The 25,960-nt window shown below is 38.1% G+C and overlaps 1 protein-coding gene across 1 annotated transcript in view; it reads right to left on the bottom strand.

Moving 5' to 3' along the window:
- NEB (nebulin) overlaps positions 1-25,960 on the bottom strand; it is a 219,945-nt gene that overhangs the window by 121,869 nt on the left and 72,116 nt on the right. Inside the window, 20 exon segments of the mRNA XM_021075466.1 lie at positions 1,051-1,094; positions 1,097-1,361; positions 3,059-3,166; positions 7,108-7,212; positions 7,691-7,894; positions 8,336-8,647; positions 9,966-10,073; positions 10,160-10,264; positions 10,534-10,737; positions 11,169-11,480; positions 11,995-12,102; positions 13,349-13,453; positions 17,299-17,502; positions 17,699-18,010; positions 20,817-20,924; positions 21,909-22,013; positions 22,616-22,822; positions 22,946-23,257; positions 24,741-24,848; positions 25,843-25,947. Coding sequence (XP_020931125.1) covers positions 1,051-1,094; positions 1,097-1,361; positions 3,059-3,166; positions 7,108-7,212; positions 7,691-7,894; positions 8,336-8,647; positions 9,966-10,073; positions 10,160-10,264; positions 10,534-10,737; positions 11,169-11,480; positions 11,995-12,102; positions 13,349-13,453; positions 17,299-17,502; positions 17,699-18,010; positions 20,817-20,924; positions 21,909-22,013; positions 22,616-22,822; positions 22,946-23,257; positions 24,741-24,848; positions 25,843-25,947 — 3,441 coding nt within the window.

Below are 25,960 nucleotides of genomic sequence, written 5' to 3'. Positions count from 1 at the left end.
GGCAACCAAGTAGGGTATACTGACCTCTATTTCATTGTCTAGACTAAAGGCCTGTTAGAATTGCCTTGCCCTGGCTAGTTGTTGCCCTCTAAATAACAACAGCAAGTACGGAGACAATAACATTTTACACCTCTGCAGTGCTTCTCAACTTGTGAATGCTTCCCACATCGTTACGACTAGGTTACACAGTGCGAAGGAGGCAATCTTGAAGAGCTTCGACAAATCGATGGAGGCAATCCGTCTGTCAATGCTGTCACTCTCTCGGTGACACAAACAGTTTTTAACTACTTTTCACGTGCAGGCAAAGCTTTCCCTTGCAAAACACAGGGTTCTGCATGCTGTTGAAAGGTATAGAACAGAGCAGGAGTTTCCACAGGTAGGCTGTATAATTTCTAGGAACAGCCACTCAATGTATAATTATTATTAATTGGCATTAGTCTCCAAAGTCCTCTAATGCTTACTAATTTCTTCAAACATCTATAAAATATGTGCTGTGGGAAATGTGCTTCTCACATCCAGATTTGAGATGGTCCTTCTGCTTTTAATAGGTACCAGGGTCTGTCATTATCACATGACATCTCCACAAAGAGAGTCGTGCTGAGAAGAGAAAGTGTAAGTGAAAGGACGCAATAGCTTCCAGACACAATGCCTTCTTTTGTTTCATAATGTGCAGCAGGCATTAGTATTCTGCTAATGATAATCTCATTTGTTTTGCAAGAAAGCTAAAAACACATTTCTGAGTAATTTTTAAAGTAAAATGTGTTGTTTCTTTCTCCCTTAAAAGAATAAAATAAAATGTTTCCTTGTGGTGGGCCCTGAATTCTAACATGGCTTAATTTCTGTTTTATTTTTGTAAGGCCAAGTTCCATTTGGTAAACTTTACTTCCTTATAAAGCCTAGTAATATATTCACAGTAAACACTCTGATTCAAATCTCATTCATTGAAAAAGAAATCCTAGCTTGCGTAAGTTAGTGGATCGTTTAGAAGGATAACTGTCATATGGTTTAAGTTATTTCTGCACACAGCTCTGTTACAGTTGCCATACTCACATCGCTCTGGAGGTCGTAGGCCTGCCGAGCATGGATGACATCCTCTGGTCGGGCAGGCACGTCCACTGGTGCAGGTAGTTCTTGTAGTCTATGTCACTGACCAAAGTCTGGCACTTCTTGGCCAGCACCACCCCCAGCATGTCCACTGGGCTGCTGAACTTGGTCTTCCACTTCTCAAAGTCCTTCTTGTACTCCCGGTCACTCTGGATCTTGGCCACGTGCATGGACCACATCATCTTGGGGTCATCTTCGATGTTCCGGGCTCCAATGTGGTGGCCGAGCTGCTTGCGGTAACCATCTTTGTATTTGTACTGAGATGAAAATGCACAAAATCAGATTTTTATTATAAGTCCTTAGAGGTCACAAGTCTATACGAAATCATCTTTCTTAAAAGCCTGGTTATAAAAGTTGACTTTTGCTAATAAGCACTAACCAAGGCTGTATCCTACCTTTCCCCTGAAAGCTTACAGAGGTAATAAAATTGATGGAATTCATATAACTGTAGTGTACATCTCAAATCACTATGGCCTATTAATAAGGAATAATTCCAGAGGTAGGAAGTGCACAGTGGAGAGAAGACACTTGGGCAAGGAACTTGGGGAAATGGATACTGGGCACTAAAAGCACATCAAGAAAGAGATGCACTTGGTGACATGACGTATGGTAGTGAAATGAGTGCCTGGTTCCTGCAAGGATGAAGTGTTCTAGGTCAAGGACTACCTGTAGTAGCAACAGAAGAGAATTTATTATTTCATAATGGATTCAGGTGTTCAGTGGGGGTGGCAAATTTTTGGCCACATCTTGAAAATTTGTTGTACTAGAGAAGCTGATATAGCAGCCCAATGGCTAGAGCATGTTCCTAATAAAGTTATGGGTTCTAGTCTCTCATGGACCAACACTGTTTATATTATTCCAGGTCCAAAGATATTGTCCTGGAATCTAAGCCCATTATCCAAAACATATGCTTCTAGTCTCAAATTAACTGAGTGAGAAAGTATAAGTTAGTCAGCAGAGGCAACACAGGACAGTGGAAAGGAATGAGGTTGTCTGGGGTTTCAAATCCATTACCTACCAAGAATTTGATTTTAGACAAGTAAACAATCCACAAAACAGGGACAACCGTGATGCTTACATCCTAGGACAATTAAGTGAAGAATAAGTGATTGCAGAGAGTGAGATTGAGAGTTTGAGATTAGAAGACTGACTATCATCTATAGGATGAATAAACAACTAGGTCCTACAATATAGCACAGGGGACCATAGTCAGTATCCTGTGATAAAACCATAATGGAAAAGAATATGAAAAATAATATACATATGTATAATTGAATAAATTTGCTGTGCTGTAGAAATGAACACAACATTGTAAATCAACTATACTTCAATAAAATTTTTTAAAAAAGCGTAAGTGACATAATGCCTGTTATGCTCTTAGTACAGAGTTCTCAATACTTGTTAGTTATTATTATTACTTTTCTCTTTTTGCTGCACCCATGGCACATGGAAGTTCTCAGGCCAGGGATTAAATCTAAGCCTCAGCTGCAACCTATGCCACAGCTGTGGCAACACCAGATCCTTAACCCATTGCATCACAGCAAGAACTCCTTTGTTATCTATTATTATTGGCATAAATCCATTTATAGGAAAGGTCCAACATACATAAGCCAAAGTGAGTCACTAACCCGATCTTCCAATATACAGGGCAGCATATTACCATATTCCCAAATAGTGGGCCTTATTTTTTAGAACAGGGATCTGTTCCTTAAGAATCCCGTGAAATCCGGCATTGCTACAAGCTAGAGTAGTAATGTGGCTTGGATCTGGCATTGCTGTGGCTATGCTGTAGGCTGGCAGATGCAGCTCTGTTTTGACCCCTAGCTTGGGAACTTCCATATGCCGCAGGTCTGACCCTAAAAAACAAAAAATTGAAAAAATAAATAAAATATTTAATACAGCAAAAATGTCATTCCATACTGATCACATCCTCAGAGTAAAACTGACAACTCACGTCACTGACGATGTCCCGGGAGGCCTTGGCGGCCACGATGGGGATGGCATCACTTCGCAGGTCGTAGCCTTTCTTCTTTGCTTCTTCATTGGCGAGTTTATACAGAGTCTAAATTTGGGCCAAAAAAAAAAAAATCAGTTAGTTGTTGACACTCATATCCAAAAGTGACAGAGGACTAAAATAATTCACTAAATTCTGCACAAGTAAGTGCCTGAAATAATCTCAGTTTTGGGAGTTCCAAGCTTTTTGCATTTTTTGCTGAAGTTGAGACTTAAAAAACCATACCTATATGGAACATGGTGCATTTATCGTTGTTGTTTAGACTGTGTAGTACTTGCTACATACAACTTTATTGAGATATAATTCACAGACATACTATATGATATTTGTTAGCATATTCAGTTATTACAATGGTTATTACAATAATTTTAGAACATTACAATTTGTTGTGCAATTATTACAATAATCACTTTTAGAACATTTTTGAAACCTAATGCCCATTAACTTTGGCTCCTCACTTCCCCCGGACTCCCTTGACAACAGGCAGGAATCAACCTGCTTTGGTCCCTATAGATTTGCCCATTTTGGACATTTCATATAAATGGAATCATATACAATGTGATCCTCTGGGACTGGCTTCTTTCACCTAACAAGGCGTGTTACACTTTCTATATATAGATACTATACATTGCTTTAAAACCTTTAGTTATAATGAATCAGTTCTGGAAAGAACTGGAAAAATTAGGCTACAACTCCTGAGCTCAAAGTGGCAAAATGTGGGTAGGAGGGAAATGCATTCAATCCACATTGACTCTGCACTGACCCTGTGCCATGACTGTACTTGGTACTTGGGAATCAAAGATGAATGTGAGACCACTTCTATCCTCAAAGTTTCTGGGAAAACTGATGGAAAGACAACCTGTGGTACAACCTGCTCCAAAGTCAAACCATGAAGGTGCTTCAACCACATTATTAAGATTGAACTCCAGGGAGAAGCAATTCATTTTGAATTGAAAATCAGGAAGTTTCCGGCAGAGGCAGTGAGCTTTGCATTGGGCCCCCCGTGATAAATCTGGTGCCAATAGATTGAGATGGCAGTCAAGGGTATAGGGACTTGCATGAATCAAAGTGCAGGAGAGTCAAAGTGCAGGGGTATCAGCAGAAGAAGACTGGAGTTGGGCTGTGAGGACTCGGCTCTAAGTTTTGTGCTTAATTCTGTAGGAAGCGGGAAACCAACAACAATCTTTGAGGAAGAATGACATAATCAAATTTGAATTTTATATTCCTGTCCTACATGAGAAGGAAACAATAGAACTGAATTAAGCCCAATAGAGAAAAGACAGAGAAAGCAGACCAGGCAGGTTAGGCACTCAGTTCAGGACACACTTTCTGGGCCTCTTGGAACCAAAGGTAACATACAGCATCTCTGAGCTTTTGCAGCAAAGACAGAGAGTATAGAATTCCAGAAATGCTGAGTGGCAAGTTACAGGGACTCTTTGTCTCCTAAAATTCCCGATCAAACAGCACATGGTTTCTTGGAACACTATGGGACCTATATTGAAGGTTTAGCTAAAAATTCACTTCTTTTTGATTTAATAGTGGGATGATGTTTTTAGTTTGGGTGAACAATTAAGAACTAGTTATATAAGAATTAAAATGAAACTTTCCACAGGAAAGAAAATCACGGATTTGGAGAATAGACTTGTGGTTGCCAAAGGGGAGGGGGAGGGAGTGGGACAGATTGGGGAGCTTGGGGTTAATAGATGCAGACTATTGCCTTTGGAATGGATTAGCAATGAGATCCTGCTGTGTAGCACTGGGAACTATGTCTAGTCACTTATGATGGAGCATGATAATGTGAGAAAAAAGAATGTATACATGTATGTATAACTGAGTCACAATGCTGTATAGTAGGGAAAAAATAAAAGGTATTACTTCTCAAAAAAAATAAAAAAAATAAAATTACAGTTTGCACCCCCCTCCCAAGGAAAAATAAAATGACAGGGTGGTGGCTGATCTATTTAAATTCTCACACTGCTCATTTATACTGTCAAAGAAACAATATTTTCCTTTCTAATAGCACTAAGCTGTGAGAAATAACTAGTATACCAGCTGACAGACTCTTAGATTCACAAAAATCTCCACAGGCTTAAACCAATAGGCTCATGCTAAGAAGAAGAAATTGAGACACTATTGAGAAGAATACAGAGGTTCCTTCAAAAAACCAAATATAGAACTACCATATAGCCCAGCAATCCCACTCCTGGGCATCTAACCAGAGAAAAGCATAAGTCAACTTAAATGCCTATTGACAGAGGATTGGGTAATGAAGATGTGGTGTGTGTACACACACACACAAACACACACACACACACACACACACACACACACACACACACACACACACCCCTAATGTACTATTCCTTGGCCATAAAAAAGAATGAGATAACGTCATTTGCAGCAACATGGATGGACCTAGAAATTATTATACTAAGTGAAGTAAGTCAGAGAAAGATAAGTTATTATACGATATCACTTACATGTGGAATCCAATTTCAAAATGATACAAAAGAACTTTTTGCAGGACAGGAATAAGATCAAAGATTTTGAGATCAAAAAAGGTTACCAAGGGGGAAACTGAGGCGGGAAGGATAACCTGGAAGGATGGGATTGGCACATGCACACTACTATATAAATGGGAGATATCTAACAGGGACCTACTGCATAGCACAGGGAGGTCAATATTCTGTAAAAATCTGTATGGGAAAAAGGAACAGATATACGTATGTACAGAAAACTCACTCACTTTGCCGTAAACCTAAAGTTAATACAATATTGTAAATCAATTCTATCCCAAGAAACAAAAGAAATTGCAAAGAAATAAATGTCAGTCTTTGCACTGAGATTTAAATTGCCAAGTGTATAAACACAGTATAAAGGAAGTCAATGTAAATTGTCTTAGGGTCTTGGTTGACTGCAAGTCCCATGTGCACCAGCAGTGACACAGTCACCCAAGAGCCTAAGGCACAGGGTCCAGCAACAGAGGGCAAATATCCAGACAAGGAAATGCAATGTCAAGTGTAACCTACACTAGTCAGTCCTCAGTCGTAGGACGGGGTTTGGTTCTGAGGGCCATGTTCTAGCAGGGATGTCATGGGAGCAGTGCCCGGGAACTTGGGGTGTTTGGATTAGAAAGAGAACCTGGGGTGCGGCCCCACAGCTGCTATCCCCACCTCCGTGGAGGTGGCACAGATCGTTTCTGTACGTTCTCAGAGGACTCTGTGGGTCTGCAGAGAGAAACCATTGACCCAGTACATGAGAAGAACCTTCTCTAATGGAACTTTCCAAAACAAGTGGGTTGATTGGTGAGATAAGCTCCTTTGTACTGAGAACAGTCAAGCAAAGGCAGGATGACAACGGCCTAGACTAAGACTCTTGCACTAGAGGAGAGGGTAACCTCTCAGCCTAAACATCTGTGATTCTGATACAGGGGCACATGGCCCTGTGCTCACAGAGAGTGAATAGGATATGGACTTGCTATTTACTATTATATTATATATGCTGCCAGAACCTCTCTGTCTCTGTCTGTCTCTCAATGTTATTTGATTGTACTGTGATTTTAGCATTTGACTTAAAACTTATACATTACAAATCTTAAATTTTGACCCTAAACTACAATTTAGGAAAAGTAAATCATACATGGAAAATGTATTTAGCACAGCTATGAAGCATAAGGAGGAGATCAATGCATTTTTGTCTACCGCTAATTTCCTAACTTAAAAAATTAATGAAAGAGGAAAGTCTAGTTAATCTTCAGGTTACTGCTTAACTCATTAATCCTTAAAATTTGTACTTCCTAAATGACAATTTGTGCTACTTGAAAATGGATGTTTAGGATGATGATTGAGAAATGCAAGAGCTGGTATTCACATGAAGCAAATAAAATAGCTTCTTCAGAAAGTTGTCATGTAATAATACATCACCACGGAAGAGATTAATTGAAATACAAAGCACCATATAGATGTCATAGAATTAGTGTCTGCTCCTACCTCACTGTAGTTGATCTTGTTCATTCTTGCCAACATAATTTCTGGTGTATCAGGCATGATGTGGATCTGGGTCTTGTCTTTGTCCCAGGCTTCTGTGTATAAACGCTAGCAAGGAAAATATCAAAAGTCATCAGGAAAAATTCAGTGTATAACTAATAGAAATTTCAGGGCCACAAGAACTTTGTAAAGAAAGATAACAAAAAGCTATGCACATTATACACATTATGTATTTAAAAACATATCTTCAAGTAAAGTTATCAGTTCATAATAGAACAAACATCATATGACTGCCTTTGATAATCTGAAATGTGTATTAGTAAAATTTAGAATATCTTTTATGCAGACATGATTTCCCATAAAAATGTGCCCTTTTATCAAAACCATTGAACAATTACTACAGTAAATATTAAAATATAAATGACATAGATATTAGGTAGACAGATGTGGATAGATATAGGTAGATAGACAGATGGATATCTTTTGTGGCTCAGTGCTCTGTTTCTTTCTTTTCCTGATCACACTTCTTCCTCTTTGGTTCAGCTTTAGGAATCCTGCCTTGGTTCTGTGAATTCTGAAGCCTTACCTTGTTCATGTTGATGGCGTTGTTCTTGGCCAACACTTGTTCCAGAGAATCAGGCACACTGGTAAATTTGAATGTGTCTGGAGGCTGGCGATAGATTTTATCACTCAAAATTTCAGTTGCCCTTTTGCATTTTTCCACATCCAACGAGCCAATGGGAACCCAGCCGATGCCTCTCAACCATTGCAGATCTGACTTGTACATATTCTGTTGACACAAATAGTCAATCAATATGTATCTCTGATTCGGAAAAACATTTTCCTTTTTTTTTATTAATTAACTTAAGGGGTGGGGGGGCTGCACCCACAGCATGTGTAAATTCCTGGGCCAGGGATTGAACTCAAGCCACAGCAGTGACAACACTGTATCCTGAACCGCTAAGCCACCAGGGGACTCCTGGAAAAGACATGTTCATCTAAAGAATATGAAATAAAATGAGATCACTCTTGGAAATACAGCTTGGTGGAGAGACAGGGTATCAGATAATATTTGTTTTTGGTCTGCAAGGTTAGACATTTAACACCCATAGGGAAAGAGGAAATATTATTCCTTGTTTGCAGAGGCTGGTGAGCTTGGTGCCACCTATCCAAGATGTGTTAATTCACTGATTCCCCACCTTTGCACATCATTATGATCCTCAGTACTCACGTCGCTCTGGAGGTCGTAGGCCCGCCGAGCGTGGATGACATCGCTTTGGTCGGGCAGGCACGTCCACTGGTGCAGGTAGTTCTTGTAGTCTATGTCACTGACCAAAGTCTGGCACTTCTTGGCCAGCACCACCCCCAGCATGTCCACTGGGCTGCTGAACTTGGTCTTCCACTTCTCAAAGTCCTTCTTGTACTCCCGGTCACTCTGGACCTTGGCCACGTGCATGGACCACATCATCTTGGGGTCATCATGTATTGCTCGGGCACCTATGTGATGGCCGAGCTGCTTACGATAGCCTTCTTTGTACTTGAACTAGAAGAAGAAAAATACTGATTGTCACCAATTTTAACTTGTAGTCTAAAGTAATTACCAGGCTCAGCTTTTCCTACTCATTAAAAACATAAGGTTTTCCCCCTGAATATACAAATAACATGTGCACCTGGATCATGTAAACCATTTACAAAATAAAGCTGGTATATGTATGCAAAAAATAAAGTAAAAATTAAGACACTATTCCTTTAACAATAATTGCTGATGAAAATGGATTTTTGTGTGTGAGAAAGAGAATAAAATTAGAAGTCACACTGTATGTGGGCTTGCGCTTGCTTTTTCCAGTCATCATATAAACATTTTTCTGTGTTATTAAATATAGTCCACAAACAGATTTTAATGGCAGCAGGTATCTCATTATATTGGTATATATTAGTACTTTTAACACTTCTGTGATTATTGAATATTTATTTTTAACATATTTATTTTTAAATATGGTTACTTTCCATATTTTGGAAATGAAGAGAAAATATACTTTTGACTTCATGGACAAAATAAATAAATGGATAAAAGCTTCTAGAAATGTGAACAAATGCATCTTTTAAAGAAATTAAATATCTGGAGTTTCCATCATGGCTCAGTGGTTAACGAATCCGACTGGGAACCATGAGGTTTCGGGTTCGATCCCTGGCCTTGCTCAGTGGGTTAAAGATCCGACATTGCCGTGAGCTGTGGTGTAGGTTGCAGACATGGCTCAGATCCCGAGTTGCTGCAGCTCTGGCATAGACCAGCGGCTACAGCTCTGATTAGACCCCTAGCCTGGGAACCTCCATATGCCATAGGAGCACCTCAAGAAAAGGCAAAAAAAAAAAAAAAAGACAAAAAAAAAAAAAGTAAATATCACAGCCAATCATAGGATGCAGATAAAAACATATTGTGTACATAGATCGTTGGACTTTAAAGAGAATAAATAATGTGTCCCATTTATTCAGCCCTTGTAGGTTCATTGGTTCACAGGGAATGGGCTGGATTTGGAGAGAATCCTATAATGAGTTCAATTGTATATAAGTATACATCATATGGAAAAGCCAAAGGGCTGTCTGAGTTACAGTCAAGTATCCAATGCTTTTGTCCATCAGGAAATGGATAATATTTTGAAATGCATGTTGCTATGGACTCAACCATAGATGGAAGTTAGCCTAAGTCGAGAGATTCATTACTATTTTTATCCTATTTACTTAGAAAAGACTGTTAAAAAGAATCTGAGCCTCTTATCTTGCTTGCTCTACTATAAATCCTTGAGGGAGGAAAAAAACCTTTGAGCCAAAGCTGAGGCAAGAAACTCTTCAGATGCACTTACTTCACTTGCAATGTCTCTGGAGGCCTTAGCCGCCCTGATGGGAATGGCATCCAGCCGCATGTCATAGCCTTTTCTCTTGGCTTCTTCCAGGCCAAGTTTATAGAGTTTCTGAAATAGACACAAATACTCCTAAATTTGATCTATAAAGTACAGGATAAGAAAAACAGATCATGCACCATGAATGTATTGCTTACCTCACTGTAATTTATTTTGTTTTGCTTAGCTAGTAAAACTTCAGGGGTATCTGGCATAATGTGGACAGTGGTTTTATCTTTATCCCAAGCTTCTGTATAGAGGCGCTGAAACAAAAACAAACAGATGTGACTGGAACAGGCCAGTTAGGACTCTGGTTCTTATTAAGAGTAAAGAGAGTCCCTTTCATGAATCAATACTTATGACACCTTCTGCTAATGTCTCACATTAGTAAGAAGAACAATACTTACTAAAAAAACCACTTTAATACCAAGCCAAAGAATGGAATGTGGTTTTTCTTCTATAGAAACAGATTTCAGTGTTTATATGCACACATACAAACATTAATACCCCCTCAAATAAAGAAAGGACTTACGTGGTTCATGGTAATAGCATTGTTCTTTGCCAAAACCATTGGAATGGAGTCCATGAGGCTGGAAAACTTGAATTTATCTGGGTGCTGACGGTAAACATGGTCACTCAAAATCTGGGTAGCTCTCTTGTTTTTCTCATCCTCAAGAGAGCCACTAGGTAACCAGCCAATGCCTTTGAGCCACTGAAGGTCAGACTTGTACAAGTTCTGAAATTGTAAGTGATAAACCACTAAATATAAGAATAATGATATGCCCCTAAAGAAATAAAAATTTGTATTATATTATAATGCTTGAATTCTTGGGAAATTTTTAGGTTTGGTGTATTTTGTGACTCAACAAAATATTCATCAGAAACATATTTTGAAAAACATTTCAAACAGCAGAATGGAGAGAATAATCCAACTCTACTAGTCAACAATCTAGAGGTTTCTACCAAAGCAATGAATACTTTGCTCGTTCTTTCTTTGTGGCAATAATGATGCTTCCAGATGTTTGGCTGACCAGATAGAGTGTGAGCATTAGTCCAGGGAAGCAGAACTAAGTTGTGTACATTCAGCTCCCCTTATTTGGGGGAAATTTTGATACTTAGGAAGGCAGACATGCTGTTTTGTTGGCCAAAGAAAAGTCTTAGACTCACGTCGCTCTGGAGGTCATAGGCTCTCCGAGCATGGATGACATCGCTCTGGTCGGGCAGGCACGTCCACTGGTGCAGGTAGTTCTTGTAGTCTATGTCACTGACCAAAGTCTGGCACTTCTTGGCCAGCACCACCCCCAGCATGTCCACTGGGCTGCTGAACTTGGTCTTCCACTTCTCAAAGTCCTTCTTGTACTCCCGGTCACTCTGGATCTTGGCCACGTGCATGGACCACATCATCTTGGGGTCATCTTCGATGTTCCGGGCTCCAACATGGTGCCCAAGCTGCTTGCGAAAACCTTCCTTGTACTTGTACTAAAGGGAAAAAAAAAAGTCTCATTCCTTTCAAGATTAACTTATGTTACCATCTTTGTGGCAAATTACAAAGCACATTCATCCTAAATATTTCACTAAGGCTAGAGAGCCACAGATTTGAGGGTTTTTTGATAGGAAAGATTAAAGGCTAAATCCTGCTACAAATGCCATACATAAGAAATGCATCCTTGAGCTTATCCTCATCCCACACTGCATCTCTGGAATCATTTCACTCTGTTTTAGTCTCTTACTTGGAAGACACTATTCAGTTACAATGCAGCACGACAATGGGAGAAAAAATTATGTATACATGTATGTGTAACTGGATCCCCATGCTGTACAGTGGGGAAAAATAAGTGTGTTGGGGAAAATAACAATAAAAAATAAATTAAAAAAATTCAATGTAGTCTTTATAATAAACCAGGAAGATTTCACTTTTAAAAAAATTTAAATTGAGCCTGCTTTGAAGTGAAAATTGCAATCCAATCAATAGAAACAAGGGATAAAGTCTTACTTCACTGGCAATTTCTCGGGATGCTTTTGCTGCTTTGATTGGTATGGCATCAACGGGAAGATCATAACCTTTTTTCTTCAGCTCCTCATAACCCATTCGGTAGAGTTTCTGTTAAGAGATGAAGATCACTTTGAAGTAAAAAAAAAAAAAAAAAAAAAAGCAAAACAAAACTATTTTCCATCAACATCTGCAGCATAATGAATCCAACGTGCTAAATATTTTAAGTTCATGAGAATACCATCTGTGCTCTAGGACACTCAAATGTAATCGGAAATTACGCCCATTGATTGCTGATGATCCTGTTTTAAACATTAAAGCTCTTTAATTACCTAGATCAATAGAAGGAAATGTCAGCTCTTTCCAGATATTTATGAGAATGAAACAGAAGTAAACCGGTAGAGAAATGAAATATCAGTTAGGTGCTGTTTTCCAATTAACTTTGAGTGTTTCATTAGAAGTTTTTGTTAGAAAAGAGCAATGCCTTTCCATCTAACACCTCTAAGTGGGGAAAAATCACGCCTAATGGGATATCTCTTCCATGTAGCTAACACATTGTGAAATAGAGTTTATCTCACAGTATAAGGCCATCCAAAGTAGTATCTACATTTATAGGTAAGAAACAAAGTTCTTCATAATTTTTAAAATGTAAGATTTTTTTGAGTAAAGTTTAAATATTGAATTAAAAAAGCTTAAGTCATATCATTTATTTCTTCAGATTTGTACAGAATTAACTAATTGAGACTGTAATTCAATGTGCTTTATTCAGAAACTAGATTGTTTATAAGTACCTACTGATCTTGGACTTGTTTTCATGTTTTAGTACTTTGTGGCATTACTCCAGTACATTATTTAAGCTGAGGTCTTTGTATTAGGGTCTAGAATTTGTCTTTAAAAGGTTTAACTTTTACATTTATACATTTCAAGAAATTATGCTTTGATGACAATAAAAATAAAAAAGAAATTATCCTGCATGGGTTTTTATGCTCACTCATTCAAATTTTATTAAATTTCATGACTATCAGGCACCATACCAGCTAAGCACTGCACATCAACAGGAATTGTCTCTGCCTCCAAAGAGTTTCTATCCACATAGGGAGGAGCTATACAAACCATTACCTTGCGATATGTGTAATAACAGACTACAAGGAACAGAGGGCACATCCTTCCAACTCTGACTTGGGAGTACCAATTATTTTGATGTTCAAGCTAAAAGCCACTGAATGGGGATCTAAGTCACATGTAGTTTGTTAATTCAAATGATTCAAGTATTCAAAATAACTTCCCAATAAATTCACTGCTTTAGAAGCAATTAAAATGAGCTTTCTGAAAACACAGGCTCAATGTGGAAACTTACATCACTTGAATTGATTAAATTTGCTTTAGCCAGAATAATGTCAGGTGTATCAGGCATGATGTGGACTTGAGTCTTGTCCTTATCCCAAGCTTCTCTATAAAGTCTCTAAAATGAGAAATAAGAGATTTTCAGTGGTGGTGTTAGATTAGGGAGTGACATAATTCACTTTAAACATTATTACTTAAATTGATCTAAATTAAGAATTATAACTAGTAGCATAATCAGTTAATAAGTTATTTCTTGACTTCTCTGAGACATAATTACCTTACAAAATATAGGTTATAGATTACCTTTTCAAAGTTATAGATAACCATGCCTGTAAGAAATCAACTTAATTAAAGCCTTCGCCAAAATTATCCAATGGAATAATAGTTTTATGCCTGTTGGATTGTAAAAGTCTCCCTCAGTGTTTAATTGGGAGACAGCTTTATCTTCTAAAAAGATGATATATTCAGGTATATCTAGAAATTAGGGAGTCTCATATCCTATGTGGTTTATTATATAGTTATACCTCATAATCATTTGGGGGAATTAGGATTCCCTCAAAGGATTTTACATGAGAATTTATCACAATCTTTTGTGTGTCCCAGAGTCATCCTCAGACTTTCTTCAAGAGACCCACAAAGGGGAGTTCCCGTCGTGGTGCAGTGGTTAACGAATCCAACTAGGAACCATGAGCTTGCGGGTTCAATCCCTGGCCTTGCTCAGTGGGTTGACGATCCAGAGTCTCGGATCCTGCATTGCTGTGGCGTAGGCCAGTGGCTATAGCTCTGATTAGACCCCTAGCCTGGGAACATCCATATGCCACAGGAGCGGCCCTAAAAAGGCAAAAGGTCAAAAAAAAAAAAAAAAAAGAGAGAGAGACGACAAAGGGACCCAAACAAAAATCTCATTGATTTCCTCAAACTAGGGGGTGAAATTAATGTTTGCATTGTCAGAGAATCTCCCTACAAGATACTTATCAATTACAAAGAATAAAATAATAGCTAGACAGTGGAGAAAACTGATGACACCATTTTAACCAAGTAATTATAGTTAAAATTATCATTAATGGGACAGATTATTATCACGTGCCAGCTGATACAATGTGTGGAAGACAAAACATGTGCTACCCTGCTAAAAATACAAAACCTGAATGAGGAAACACTTGACAAACCCAAATTTAGGAAGGTTCCACAAAACAACTGGCCTGTGCACTTCACAAACGTAAGGACTTGGAAGACAAAGAAGTAAGGAACCAGCTCAGGTTAAAGGAAAAAAAGACATGACAAATTCAATGAGTGGTCTTGGATTGGATCCTGGATCAGAAAATATTTTTTACTTTATAGAGAATACTTGTGGTAAAATGGAGCAAATTCTGAGGCTAGTATTATTTTAACACTACTGGTTTTGATCATTGCACTGTGGTTATACGAGAGAATGTTCTTGTTTTCAGGAACTACACACTGAAGTATTTAGGGGCAGACTGGTGACAGGAAGCGACTTACACACACACACGGGAAAGAGAAAGGGGGGGAACAATCAAGAAAAAAGGCAAATGTGGCAAAAGCTAACAACTGGGAAGTCTGGGTGAAGAGAGAGATATATACATATGTATATACACATATGTAAATTATCTGCACTATTTTCAACTTTTTCTGTATGCCTGAAATTATTTGAATATAAAAAATTTTAAAGTCGCATTGGATCCTTGGACCTGTCAATTTCCCTTTGAGGTGTGCCACATGGGATGCGTGGGGTTGGCATATTTCTCCTTCCTAAACGTGCTCACAATGGTCCGTATAACCTAGAGAAGCTGATTAAGACCTTCAGGATTACGGCAAAGCAAGGCTGGTGAATTTCCATATGCATTTATCCTGGTTTTATACTAAATTTTCTGATTAAGAAAGATCAGATTTTCTCAACCTCAGGACTACTGGCATTGCATACTGGATGACTCTTTGTTGTTGGGGAGCTGTCCTGCATATTCTGGGATGTTTAGCAGCATCCTTGTTTTCTATCCACCACTAGATGCCAGTAGAAGGTCTCCGGGTGTTGCCAGATGTCCCCTGTGGGACTAAACTGTCCCTAGTTGAGAACCACTAAGTTGGACCATTTCTTTGATGGCATGTGTCACTTTCATCCCATGGAAAACAGAGAAAAACGCTAATATTTGTTTATACTAAGATAGATGTATTGGTCTCTTCAGAAGGAGAGATGTGGCTCAGTGATTAAAGAACTCGACTAGTATCCATGAAGACATGGGTTCAATCCCTGGCCTTGTTAAATGGGTTAAGGATCTGGCGTTGCCGTGAGCTGTGGTGTAGGTCACAGACGCGGCTTGGATCTGGCATTGCCGTGGTTGTGGTGAAGGCCTGCAGCTACAGCTACAATTCGACCCCTAGCCTGGGAACCTCTATATGCCGAAGGTGCAGCCCAAAAAGACAAAAGAAAAAAAAAAAAAAAAAGAAGAAGGAGAGACAGCAGCTCCAGGACTTTGGTGGCCCTCTCCTGAGGCCTGAGGCCTGTAACTAGGGCACATTGTTGGGGAGGTCTGTCCTGAGAAATCGATGTTAACAAGTTTCATGATCCAGGGTTTTTCGCTTGGCCACCGTATGAGTTCAGAGCTTTGTAAACAACCCTGTTTCATGGAGAGGCAAGAAACTTTGATCCTAAAGGGGGAAATATTTTGCATAAATTTGCTGCTTCACTAGTCGGCCTGTTAGATTCAAATTTCTATCATAAAAAGAAAAAAATAGACACATTAACATTCATAATTAGATTGACAGGTCAGTATTTACTATAAATTTGGGATATCAACATTGCAAGAAGTCTAGGAAGGGTTGATCGCTTACTATATGCTGGTTATGGGCCTATGTATATCATATTAAAACTAATGGAGTTTCCATCACAGCTCAGGGGGTTGAGGACCAACTTTGTCTCTCTGAGGATGTGAGTTCAATCCCTGGCCTCACTCAGTGGGTTAGGGATCTGGCATTTCCCTAAGCTGCAGCATAGGTTGCAGATGTGGCTCAGATCTGGTGCTGCCACGGTTGTGGTATAGGCTGGCAGCTGCGGCTCCAATTGGATTTCTACCCCAGGAACTTCCATATGCCATAGGTGTGGCCATAAAAAGAAAAATAACTTAATATATGTGTATATGACACATGCAATAAATATACCAAAATATATAGCATGTTATATATACTTAGATGCTTCTGCTATCCAAATATTTTTTTTGTTTTCCCACTGTACAGCAAGGGGATCAATATTATTATACATCTATTTAAACTTTCTTATCAGTCCAGAATCTCAGTGCACATAATTTAACTTTCTGTAATTTTCAGGGTTATGTTTCTGAGTGGTGATAAATAATCTTTCCTTTCTCTTCAGAGAATTACTCTGCATATTTATCTTACATGTATTTCATTCAGTAAGTACTTACTGAACACCTATTACATGCTATATACTGGTGTCAGTGCTGGAGAAGGAAATAAGTAGGAGACAGGAAAAAAATATATGTATGCATATAGTTATCAATCTTGATTCAGCTAAATGAAATGCATTAAAATCACTTGGGAGAAAATATACTCTTTATAACATTTCCACTATTCCTGTACAAGTTACTCAGAATATCTGCCTTATAGACATTCTATCCCAACAAAATTTGGGTCTTTAATGCACTCAAGTTTCAAAGAAAAAGATATGGTCAATAGTTTTATCATTACACTTTGGATAAATAAATAAGCAAGCAAGCTTTGAATGACAAAAATTGATACTAAAATTTTATACCATCCATTGTAGATGATTGAGCATTCAAATGAAGCAACTAAATATAAGACATTATGCTGTGCTGGGCTATGCTGTGTGATGTGATGCCATGTTATTCTATTAAATTATTAAGCAAGTACTACTGAGCACCTATCAGACATCAGGTGCTAGAATTTCTTTATTTCCAAAGAGTTACTCACATCACTCCTATTCTTGGCATTTGTCTTTGCCAGAACTATGTCCATGGCATCAGGAATGCTGGTGAACTTGTTTCTGTCTGGAGGCTGGCGATATTTCTTCTCACTGATGATTTCTGAAGCCCTCTTGTTCTTTTCTGCTTCCAAAGAACCCAGGGGACTCCATCCGATTCCTCTCAGCCACTCAAGGTCAGATTTATACAAATTCTGTGAAAATACAAAGAAACCATCAAAAGCCTATCCTTATCTGGACCCTCAATGCAAGCAATTCTATGCATTACAGATGGATTTTTTGATATTCAATAATAATTTATCTTTCTAGTATCTGTCTTTCTATAACTAAATGACTACTCATATAAGACATGAAGTAATATATAAACTATGAGATTTAGTAGAAACTGACCTCACTCTGTAGTTCATAAGACCTTTTAGCTTGAATAACATCATTCTGGTCAGGCAGACATGTCCATTGGTGCAGGTAGTTCTTATAGTCCACATCACTGACCAAAGCCTGGCATTTTTTGGCCAGTACCACTCCCAACATGTCCACTGGGCTGGTGAACTTGGTTTTCCACTTCTCAAAGTCCTTCTTGTATTCTCTTTCACTCTGCATTTTAGCTACATTCATTGACAACACAAGCTTTGGATCATCTTGTAGATTCCGGAATCCAATATGGTGCCCAAGTTGCTTGCGGTAGCCTTGTTTATATTTAAACTGGAATCAGAGGAAACAGTTCTCTTTTTAACATAAACACAGGTAAAGTTAAACTCAGTTTGCTTTGTTTGCATGCTTGTTTTCCAAAACTGAAATGAGAATAAGGATGTCTATGTTAACTTAGAAATATAAAAACTTAAGAGCAGGCTAGCAAAAAAAAAAAAAAAAAAAAAAAAAAAGCAATGGGGCTGAGAATCAGGACAGGTTATGATGAGAAATTAAATCCAATTAGAGGCAGGAATATTTGCTGGAATGTGCTAGACATCATATATGCCAACTCTAGTGTAGTGTATGATAAAGCTCCTGTGATATCCTTTATGATGGAAAAGTATGGTTGCACAGCAGAAGAAAAAAAAGGTAAGATTCAGACTTGATGAACAGAGCTAATCTTGTAGATTAATTTATTAAGCAACAGGGTTTTTTTTTTAGTGGTTTGCCATGTAGTTATGTCGTATGAACTTGTCCGTTTCAGGATCCATATCTTCATGCACACAAAAACAGTTAAATATGTCAGACTAGAAAGAAAATTACACAAGATCTCAACATATTGCCAAGATGAGTCAAAATGAACTACATAAATTTAAGAAAATAATAGTGAAATCCAGTATTTAGATTCAGTTGGGAAAAACCCACACTCGTACTGGATGACAAAACAGCAGAGATAATAATAATGATAGGAATAATAGCATTAACTTGATACTGGATGCTGAACACGCATTATACTTAACAAAAGTAGGTTCTACTCTTTCTTGACGTTCGGCTTCATGGTCATGTATATTAAAAATATTCAGCAGTTTAAAGGGACCATAAGCTCAAAATAGGCTGATAAAATTTTTATAAAAAATGAGATTTTTGTAAAAGATTTTTTCAGGGCACAAGTAAAAACAAATAAAAAGCTCCTTTACTCAGCCTGACTTGAAACAGGAAAACAACAATGAATTTTGAGGTATTCTATTTTGAGAGGAGTTTTGAAAAAATAGAATAAATTACAAGTGGGATGATCAGAAGATTAAAGGATTTATAAAGCTAAAACCAAAGGAGAGTAAGTAAACTTGAAATGCTTGAAGGGATATCAAGTGGAAGAGCAAATACACTACTTTGTGGTGTTCTGGAATACAGACCGAGGGCTGATCAGTAACATGTTTTAAGCAAAATAAGGAAAGATACATTGATAATCAGAGATGATCCAACAAGGAAATGACCTGCCCAAAAGTACACCAAAATTCTTATATCTGTAAGTACCCAGAGATCTGTTGGAATGGAGAAAAGGTAGGATGTTGAGTGGGAGATTGGATTAAATAACATTTGTTATCTTCTAACTCTAAATCCTATTTTAACTTAATATTAAATTAAGTACTCATTATAGATAGCTCTAATTTCCTTAAATTGTATAAAGGCAAGAACCATTTGAAACTGAGAGGAGATATAATCTCTACAATGGTGGTAAACTCATTTACAGGTAATTTAATTTTAGGGTAAGATTTCTAAAGGTTCTAACAAATTCACACAAAAAGAAATTAGGTACCATCAAATGTGCTGTTAGCAAAGTATTGAAGCAATTTCTTTATTTCCTAGACTATTTTTACCTCATGGGGAACATATGACACTAACTGAAAATGAGTTTATTTTCTGGGGACCATTCAAGAATCACCAATACTTCAGGTTCATCATCACATTGACTCATTTTAATGAGGTATTGACCTACAAGCTGGAGAGTATGTAATACCATGTCATCTAATTAATTTCCCAACACTCCTGGAGTGCCACAGATGAACTGAAATAGAATCTTCCCTTATATTCTTAGAATTTATCGTCAGATTCTGTCTTTAGATACTCTTTCTTTCCAAATCAAATCCTTGTTTTAAGTTTCTGATTAAGAGGTTGTGCTTCCCGGAGTTTGCACTGTGGCGCAATGGGTTAAAGATCCAACATTGCTGCAGCTGTGGTGTAGGTGGCAGCTGTGGCTCAGATTTTATCCCTGGCCTGGGAACTTCCATATGCCATGGGTGTGGCCGAAAAGGGGAAAGAAGACAGAAAAAAGTACTTCCTTATGAAATTCTGTTGTGGTTATTATTATTATTTTTTTAATAATTAAGGTTCTCTGAATTTTTTGTGGTTAGTTTTGAGGGGGATTAGAAAAATGATATGTTTTTGTATTTGCAGAATATCTAAGTCAAATATTTAAAGAAATTTAATTAATCAATAGGAATTATATCTGATTTATTCACCACATTTACTACCCTTTCTAGTCGTAAGTAGAAGTTGCCTTGAAGAGCAAATATCCTTGTAACTTTTGACTAGATATCCAGGGGAAAATTAAGTCCTCTGTATCTTAAACCTAAATTCCTGTAACTTCCTTTATTTTCTATGCCCTGAGCTAATAATTTATTATAATTGTGTAAATACAAGGATGGGCTAAATAAACTTTAAATATGCTCAAAGAAAAATCTATTAACATCAGGTTGTTGAGGTTATTTATTATCTGGCACTTTGAATTTGTTTAAGTAGAAAATGGGAAAACTACTTGCACGCAAGCAGGGAAAATAGAAATCTCTGGTTCTTTCACAAGGTCTAGAAACATAACAGCTCAGTGTCATGAATCTTGTAGGTCCTCTGGCTTAGTCTCTACTTAGGAAGCTCCTTTTTGATATTCAATCAGTGAGAAAGAAGCATGAATTTGGGATAAGGGACTAGGGTAGGAGAAGATGAAGGGGGTGGTTTTACACTACCTGTAAAAGTCATTACCAGCATTAAGGCAATGGATTCAGACAGCAGTACATCCTGGTAGAGGTCAAACTATACTTACATCACTAGCATTGTCTCTTGAAACTTTGGCCAACTGTACAGAAATGGCATCAACTGGGAGATCATAGCCTTTCTTCAAAGCTTCTTCCCATCCAAGTTTATAGAGTTTCTGAAAATTAAAGAAATTATTTAACATTATTCAATGTATATTAAAACCCCAATAGATTATTAAATAAAAGTTTACCTAAAGAGTAGACATCAGATTCCAACAAAATCTACCTTATGGCTAAAGATACAGATAAAAATGAAACAAACAAAAAAAAAGCACTGACTTAGCATCACATGATCTGGCTTCAGGTTTTTTTTGCAGGGGGGGGGTCTCTGAGACCCCCTCCTCTGCCCACCCTGTAGTATAATTGAGCATGGCCTTTTCTGTTCAGACACAATATGGTCATACCATATATCTCAGGTATCTTTCCCCTGCAGCTAAGTACAGTCTAGGCTCATTATTGTGAACACAGATGTTAAAGTAATTGATTTAAGGGGAAAAAAAAGTCCAGTTACAAAATTTTAATTAGCTAAATGAAAAAAGTAATAGATAATGAAACACCTTTTTGTCAGGTGCAGTAAGTGAGTTAAATTTTCTGAATCAAATTCATTGAATTTGTTAACACTGGACAATAATAAAAATAGCTGAAGGTCATCCAGTGCTTACGATGTGTCAGGCACTATGCTCAGAGCTTTGCATAGAGTTTCTCATTTGGTTCTCACAGCAATTCAGTGTCAAAGGCACTTTTATGGGCCCAATTTTAGGAATGAGGAAGCATTATTATACAACTCATAAATGGTAAAAACCAATGTTCATATCCAGTCTATTTGGTGCAATTTTTTCTTTCAACAACTATTTGTTGATTTTTCTACCCTGTACCAAGCATAGTGAGTGCTTTGGTAACAAAACAGGCACAGTGTCTACTCCATGGAACATGTAATCGCAGACAAAGCTCTTGCTTTAAACCACCATATTTTGCAACATCCCTATGCTAACCAGTTGGAATCATTCATTTCCAACACTTCAGCATTCACATCAATTATATACCATGGCATCATTTAATACATTTAATCACTTTCAAGCAAAATTGTTATGTGAGTTTACCTGACTGAACAGTGTTTGATTTTGCTTGGCTTGTAAAATATCTGGTGTATCTGGCATCACATGAATCTTGGTTTTATCTTTGTTCCAATCAGCGGTGTATAAGTACTAGAAAGTTAAAAAAAAAGACATTTGAAATTTGAATAACTTTTTAGGACAAACAGGAAAGAAAAATGTATAATAGTATTTGAATGCACTCAATTTGAATTAGATTAAATTAATTTAGTAATTAAAGAAGTATGTGATTCAGAAAAGACATCAAAAACAAACTCAGTTTTTTTTTTTTTTTTCCAATTTTTAGGGCTATACCCATGACATATGGAAGTTCCCAGACTAGGGGTCAAATTGGAGCTACAGCTGCCGGCCTACACGACAGCCACAGCAACACCTGACCCACTGAGTGAGGACAGGGATCAAACCCACATCCTCATGGTTCCTAGTCAGGTTCATTACTGCTGAGCCACAATGGGAACTACCACAAACTTGGATTTTAAAAAGTAATTTAAAGGAATCAATAATTTCTAACTCAATTAGAAGGACAAGGGAAATAAAAATAAGAGGTAGGCAGCAGAAGAAAATGGTGGAGGGCCTTGGTACTATCTGCCACTGCAGAGACGTGGTGGGCTCAAATTAAACTTTCCCAGCAAGAGCCAGAGTCTGCAAGCCCTGCCCTTCTAGGAGCTGTAAGGAAGCACTGCTGTCCTGTCTACCTTGTTCATGGTATGCGCATTCTGCTTAGCAAGAACCATGTCCATGGAGTCATTCAGCTTCTGAAACTGGAAGTTGCTAGGGTGTTGACGGTATTTCTGATCACTGGCATATTCAGTTGCTTTCTTGGCCTTCTCCACTTCCAGGGAACCAGCTGGACTCCAACCAAGCCCTTTGTAACATTCGTTGTAGTCCTGCTTATATTCATTCTATAAAGAGAAGAAGCACCTCTGCTTTACCTTATCAATTCAAACACAAAAATGTGCCATAGAAGACTATAACTTCCCTTCTTATGCTGGGAATGCAACCATCACCCAGAAAGAGAGCCTTACATCACTCTGTATGTGATTCATATTCTTGGACAGCTGGATGTTCATGGCATCAGGAAGGAGGATGTACTTGTGAATCAGGTGCTTGTAGTTGGTGTTGGTGATGTTGGCTTGGGCATCCCTGGCGGCCGTGACACTGAGCATGTCAGCAGGGGTATGGTAGCTGGTCTTGGTCTTCTCATAGCTTTTCTTATACTCCCGATCAGATTGCATCTTAGCCACTTGCATGGAATGGACTAATTTGGGATCATCCTCAAGACTTCGGAAGCCAACCATCTTCCCCCTCTCCTTTTCATAACTGTGTTTGTATTTATACTGTGAAGAAAATTTGAATATTTATTCAGGGCAATTCCCTTGACCAGAAATCATCCTTGTGTCAATATCCTATATTTTATAAAAAGTGAGACACGTAGAGAATTCTACAGTTCCCATTTATTTGTGCAACCTGATACAGCTATATCTTGAGAGGTAGACAGCAAATTATTGTTACACACCTCATTTTACAGATGAGTAAGCTGAGACCCAGACAGATGAGTGACTTGCTAAGGTCATTAAGGACTAGAACCCAGATCTTGTGATGATATAGCACACTGACTTACATACACTATTGTTAAAGAGAATTTTAGTTGGTAATAAGAGTATGGCAAACGGGAGAAAAAAGGCAGACCATTCTAAGCAGTTTGAAGCTGCCCTGAGAAATCACCCAGCCAGGCTTTCACTGATGAGAATAGGCTCAGTGATGAGACACACAGTAGAATTTTAGGTTAGCATTTTATTTGTGGAGCTCTTTTTCTTTGAAGACTCTCTATACTGATATAACGGGGGAGACATTTTACTCCTTATCTTCAATGGCCCTCCATAGTGGGGAGGTTCTGATACATACAAAGCTCCTTATTCTGCCTATCTCTTGTAAGTTTGCTTGTGCAACTTAGGGGTTAAGAACTGGGAGGACCAAATTTTCCAGCACAGTAGAAGGAGAAGAACTTGGAGTTCTCAGAACAATGTGGGAGTAGGAAGGGTAGGTAGGAAAGATGAAGAGCAGAGATGGAAGAGGAAAGAGAGAGTATTCCTGGGGGGCAGCTAAGTGCTCTGAATGTGCTCCTCCCATCACCCCCAAATCATAAAATGCTCACTGTGAGTGGATTTCTTGTGGAAACAACCAAATGAAAGAATTGAGTTTCATATAGGTGATGCGTCATGGCAGTGGTGTGTTAGCACACCAGCTCTCTTGGGGAGACAAGCCCCAGTTTGTAGTGTTTGACAATTTCTGTGATATAAATGTTCCTACCTTGGCTGATACCAACCTACCAACTATTTAAAAACAGTTTATTATTTAATAATTAGCCATCATGAACACAAAAGATCAAGGTCCCTAGCACACCCCTTCATGAGACATATTGATAGGAAGACAGAGCCTAAGAGGCAGGAGGCAAGAACACAAGTCTTCCATTAGGGAAGCTTAGTGAAGGGATTTGGATTTCTATAAGCCATAAACCTGCTCTTGGAGTTCAAGGTAAATTCAGCCAGATCTCATGAGTCAGAGAGCTGACACCCAGGTTGTCATGACTCACCATGTGGTTGACATTCTGTTGTTGTTGGTAGTGGTTGTTTTTCCCCAGAAATACCAGAGAGAACACAAGAGCAAGGCTAAGAAGCATGCACAGAACAGAATGGGGCTTTCTTAACAGCCAAGCTTTTTGTCTCATATATTATCCATTCGGTGTTTCTAGAACTTGGCACTTATTATTTTGGTAGATTGGAAGCCTCCACCCAGGTGACCAAGTTCCCTCAGACTTACATCACTTGCAATATCTCTCGAGGCCTTGGCAGCTTGGATAGAAATTGCATCAGTTCTGAGATCATAGCCTTTCTTTTTAGACTCTTCCAAAGAAAGTTTGTAGAGTTTCTGCAAAGGAAGGCAAAAGAAATAGTTTTTTCTAAATAGGAAAGTCTGGATTTATTTTAAAAGAATAAATTGGCAGCACAGCATCTTTTTTTTTTTTTTTTTTAAATCTCTCAGCAGAATGCTTCATTGGTGGTTTAATGTTCTCACAAGTAATATAAATGTGTTTGAAAATAAAATCTATTACAAATTAAAGTATCTTCAAGAAACCACCAGAAAAAAATAAAAGGTACTGGTCTCTATCAGGTCGTAAATACACTTTTTTAAAATATGAGAGCCCAGTAGATACCTGCATTTTGTCAAGTAAGACTTGAAAGAAGCCTACAAAATAGCCACATTCTTACATCAAAAGACTTCACTGTTTTGCAGCTGACACTTTTATTTATATAATTGTGTGGATTCTACAATCCAAAAAGAAGTCTGCAATCCCAAATTCCTGTGTAATCAAACTAACAAAAAAACAAAACAAAACTGATAGGATTTGAGGGTTTCCTAACAACTGGTTAGGATGAGAAAGGATGTGAAATAAGACACCTATGCATTTTCTGACAGTAAGTGCTGCACTTTCCTTATGGGGCTTGACCTAAGTCCTTCAAAATGTTCATCTTCCCATTCCATTTAATTTTTCCCAAGATTCCCTCTTTGGGACCATCTCAAAAAGCTGGTGGAGAAACTAAAGAAAGCCCTGGGATTCACTCTTCCTTTTTCTCTGATCCTGGGCTCTCAGCTCTTTTCTTAAATTCTCTTAGTTTAGTAAGAAGTACCCACCCTTAGAACAAAGTCTGACTAACTGTTCTTCAAATTCCTAACTTCTGGGCCCAAGTCCCATCTACAGGCCTACTCTCACTCTTAGCAAAGCAATATTAGAAAGACAAAGATTCTCATTTGTGGATTCCCACTCTTATTTTCAAAACATTCATTATTATCATAGAGACATTAATTTTTTTTACTGCTTCAATAGGTGGGAAAGAAAAATGACATTGGAGGGATTACTTACATCACTCATGTTAACTGCATTTGCCTTTGCCAGAATAATCTGCGGGATATCAGGCATGATGTGGACTTTGGTCTTGTCAGCCTCCCATGCTTGTTTGTAGAGATGCTGGAAAGTTAAA

The sequence above is a fragment of the Sus scrofa genome, chromosome 15, assembly GCF_000003025.6.
Source record: "Sus scrofa isolate TJ Tabasco breed Duroc chromosome 15, Sscrofa11.1, whole genome shotgun sequence".
NCBI lineage: Eukaryota > Metazoa > Chordata > Mammalia > Artiodactyla > Suidae > Sus > Sus scrofa.
Note: the sequence above shows the minus strand (reverse complement) of the source record. Positions and strands in the feature narration are given on the sequence as shown.